Genomic DNA, 4,331 nt, shown 5'->3' on the forward strand with positions numbered 1-4,331 from the left:
ATGTTCCCATTCATTGCTATGTGTTTTCAGCAGAAGAAAGGCTCAGCCTATGATTTCATCATTCCATTTGACTGGACATCTTTATTCACTTTTATATATTTTTTCCCTCTGGAAGTTATACCATGAGCATTTCCTATGTCATTTACTATAATTCAAGAACTGTTTAAGGTGGTTTGATAATAATCCATCTTATGATTGTGCTGTAATTTAGTAAGTCATTAGATTGTTGTAAGAAATTAGACTCCAATTTTCCCTGCTCTTAAGAAATATTTTGTTGAACATCCTTATTGATAGCCTTTTTTCACTATATTTCTGATTATTTCCTTAATATAGATTATTACAATTACAATTACTGGATCAGATTTAATGGACATTTTTTAACATTCCTGATACTTTTATTACCAAAATGCTTTCTACAAGGGCAACTTATAAATTTAGGTTGGTTTGTCTCCTAAAATAGAATTGGATAATAAAAATTTATGATATTTAGATCAGTAAGGAATCTCAGATATATTATAGTCTAATTCCTATCATTCAACAACTGTTTTATTAAATTAATAGAAAATAAAAAATAGAAACATAGACCCTTCCTTCATAGCTCATAGACTAGTGGAGAACAGATAGATATCTGAGTAACCACTACCCAGTATAAAGGTATTTTTTTAGTTATATAAAGAAGATACTATAGAAACACAAGAGAGGAACGACTAAATATACTTGTACAATTATATTTAAATTGAATTTTGAAAAGTAACCAATAAAGTGACAAGAAATGGATGGTAAAATCTGATATAGCTAGAACATAAGGTGCTTAGGGAGATGGAATCAGAAGATGGCAAGCCATCTTTGCAAAGGGTCTTAAGGGCCTGCTGAAGAGTTTGGACTCCATTGGGCAGTCACTGCTTAGCCATGGGAATGCTTCTAGGCCAGGATGCAGTGCACTCAGATAAGCTTTTCTGAAAGGCCATCATGAGGCACTTGTGAATGATGGTGTAGAGGGGAGACTCAAAGCTGGAGACCTGTTAGTCAGATATTATGGTGCAAGCTAAGGACCCTGTGTTAGGATGAAGAGGCGAAAGGTATCTGGGAGTCCTTTGAGATGCAATAGAGCAAGATTCTAACCAAACACATATACAGGGTAAGAAATTGTCTTGTTATTTCACACTCTGAAAAAACAGTCTTTTCCCCAAGCACAGTATATCAGGGACAACTGGGCACCCAAGTCAGGCACTGGGTCCCATGATAAAAAGTCAAATCCTGGGTGGGATGGGAAAGTTCTGGTTATACCTGACCTACATCACACCTTATGTCTGGTTAAAAGAAAATAGAGTATCGGGGGGTTCAAGATGGCAGAGTCGTAGGACCACGAGTTCACTTCTGCTCATGACTAAAAACAAAACCACAATGACTGCTAAACAACCATTGAGAAAAAAGACTGGAACCTAGCAAAAAAGGTCTTCTTCAACTGGAAATATAGAGAGAGACCTGCAGGGGACAGTAGGAGGGCATGCTCACAATAGAATCAGGCCCCATACCGCCTGGGTGTGTGACCCACCAGCTCAAGAGTAATTAAGTCACAGAGGCCCTCCCACAGGACTGAGACCTCTGAGCCCCATGTCAGGCTCCCCAGCCTGGGGTCCAGCGTTGGGAAGAGAAGAGCCCAGGACATGTGGTTTTGAAGGCCAGGGGCCTTACCTCCAGGAGCACCACGTGACTGAGGCAAACAGAGATTTCATTCTCTTGGGACACATACACAGAATTTCGCATGTGCCAGATCCAAGGGCAGAGGCAGTGATTTCATAGGAACTTGGGCCAGACCTGCCTGCTGGTTTTGAAAGGTGCCTGGGGAGTTAGGGGATGCCTGTGCTTCACCCTGCAGAAATAAAAGCTGATGGCAGATATTCCAGGAATGTTCATGTAAGTGAGCTTCCCTGGAGGCTGACACCTTGATTGGATCCTTAGGTACCAAGACCCAGCACCACCAAACATCTTGTAGGCTTAAGGGCGGGTAAGCCTCAGGCCAAAGAACATACAAGATGTGAGCACAGAAAGAGAATTATTGATCCAAGAATTTTTATAGAAGACAAAATACCCTGAATAGACAAAGCAATTTCAAGAAAGAAGAACAAAGCTGGATGAATCATACTTCCTCACTTCAAACTTTATACAAAGTTACAGGAGTCAAAACTATATGGTACTGACATAAAAACAGACACATAGATCAGTGGAACAGAATTGAGAGCCCAGAAATAAACCCACGAATTAATTAATTTATGACAAAGGAGCCAGGAATATACAATGGGGAAAATGCATTCTCTTCAATAAATGGGGTCTGGAAAACAGAAGAGCCACATGCAAAAGAATGAAGCTTTACCACTAGCTTACACCACCCACAAAAACTAACTCAAAGTGGATTAAAGACTTGAATGTAGATGTAAAACTTACAGAAGAAAACATACGTGCTAAGCTCATTGATATTGGTCTTCATACTTATTTTTAAAATTTGACACAAGAAGCAAAGGCAACAAAAGCAAAAGTGAAAAAAAAATGGGACTCCATCAAACTAAAAAACTTTTGCACAGCAAAGGAAACCATCAACAAAATGGATAGGCAACCTATGGAACGGGAGGAAATATTTGTAAACTCATGTATGATTAGTAGTTAATATCCAAAATACATAAAGATCTTCTACAATTCAGTAGGGAAAAAAAGAAAGAAAGAAAAAGAAAAAACAATCTGATTCAAAACAGGCAGAGGATCTGTGTAGGCATTTTTTCAAAGAAGGCACACAGAGAGTCAACAGACACATGAAAGGATCTTCAAGGTGACTGACCATCGGGGAAATGCAAATCAAAGCCACAATGAGATTTCACCTCACACCTATTGGAACAGCTATTATCAAAAAGACAGGAAAATAACAAGTGCTAGCAGGAATGTGGTAAAAAGGGAACCCTCCTGCACTGTTGGTGGGAATGTAAATTGATGCAGCCACTATGGAATATAGTATGGAGGGTCCTCAAAAAATTAAAATAGAAAGAACTACTATATGATCCAGTGTTCTCCCTCTAGATATTTATCCAAAGGAAGCAAAAACACTAACTGAAAAACCTATCTGCACCCCTATGTTTACTGCAGCATTATTTACTAGAGCTAAAACATGGAAGTGATCTTAAGTTTCCATCAATAGATGACAGATAAAGAAAATGTCATATATACATATGACACAAATATTCCACATATATGAAAACGTGATGTATATATATAATAAATATCCGATTGAATATATATGGGATATTTTTCAGACATAAAAAGAAAGATATCTTGCCATTTGCAACAACACAGATGTACTTGGAGGGTCTTTTGCTAACTGAAATGTCAGACAAAGAAAGAAAGATATCACATGATCTCACATTGTGGAACCAAAAAAGAAACCCCAAACAAACAAAAAACCCACCAAAACTGTTGAAACACCAAAACCTGACTCCGAGTTACAAAGAACAGATTAGTAATTGACAGCGGTGGGGGCTTGGAGCTGCTTTGGACTCTGTGGTTCTTCTAATTTTAAGTCAATAAGTTTTGAAACTGAAGTGGACCCAGAAGCCAAGTCTGGCAGAAAGCGCCCTCCAGCACCTAGGGCTGTGATGCCTTCTGCCCTGACCCGGGGGCTGGAGCGAATCCTAGACCAGCTCCCTTACCTGGTGCTGAGTGATGGTGCGATGCTGGTGACACCTGGGGATCAAGAGAATGACCAGCAGACGGCCAGCACCATCTCTGAGCAGGTCAGCGCCACCTGTGGTTTCCACAGCACCACAGGAACATACCCTTCAAGCTCCTGTCGGTGGTCTTTGGAGAACACACTTTGCTGGTGACCATGTCAGGCCAGAGAGTGTTTGAACTGAGGCCAGGAGCCCACTGACATCTGCCCCTGCCTGTAGGGGAGGGGCTGAGGTGGAGGGGTCCTGAGCCTCTGTGATGAGGAAGACACAAATCTCCGCCATTTCTCTCTCAGCTTGCCTCTAGGACTGAGGCTGTGGGCTCACCCACCTCCCCACCCCTACCTGGACCAGCAGAGGTATGCCTACTTTGCACTATGTTAGGGAGAGTGGGGGTGAGTGGATCTCCCTCTCCCCACCCTCCTATCTAACGAAGTTGAACTGGATGGTCCCAGGTAAAAAAAAAAAAAAAGAAAAGAAAAGAAAAGAAAAGAAAGAAAAAATATATGAAAAAGATAAAAGCATCTGACTACATTGATAGTGAACTTTTCATACTCAAAGAAATGTCCCCCAAATGTCAATTCTCCCTTCTTAGTGAGATAAGTTACTTTATTTATG

At 40.4% G+C, this 4,331-nt stretch overlaps 1 protein-coding gene across 1 annotated transcript; it reads left to right on the forward strand.

The window, feature by feature from the left end:
• The first annotated feature begins 3,641 nt into the window (after window positions 1-3,641).
• On the forward strand, window positions 3,642-3,916 carry LOC135321890 (ragulator complex protein LAMTOR4-like). Its single transcript, XM_064488635.1, is given in 2 exon segments — window positions 3,642-3,813; window positions 3,816-3,916. Coding segments are annotated over 2 exon segments (273 nt in total).
• The last annotated feature ends 415 nt before the right edge of the window (window positions 3,917-4,331 follow it).

This window comes from Camelus dromedarius, chromosome 8, assembly GCF_036321535.1.
Source record: "Camelus dromedarius isolate mCamDro1 chromosome 8, mCamDro1.pat, whole genome shotgun sequence".
Classification (NCBI taxonomy): domain Eukaryota; kingdom Metazoa; phylum Chordata; class Mammalia; order Artiodactyla; family Camelidae; genus Camelus; species Camelus dromedarius.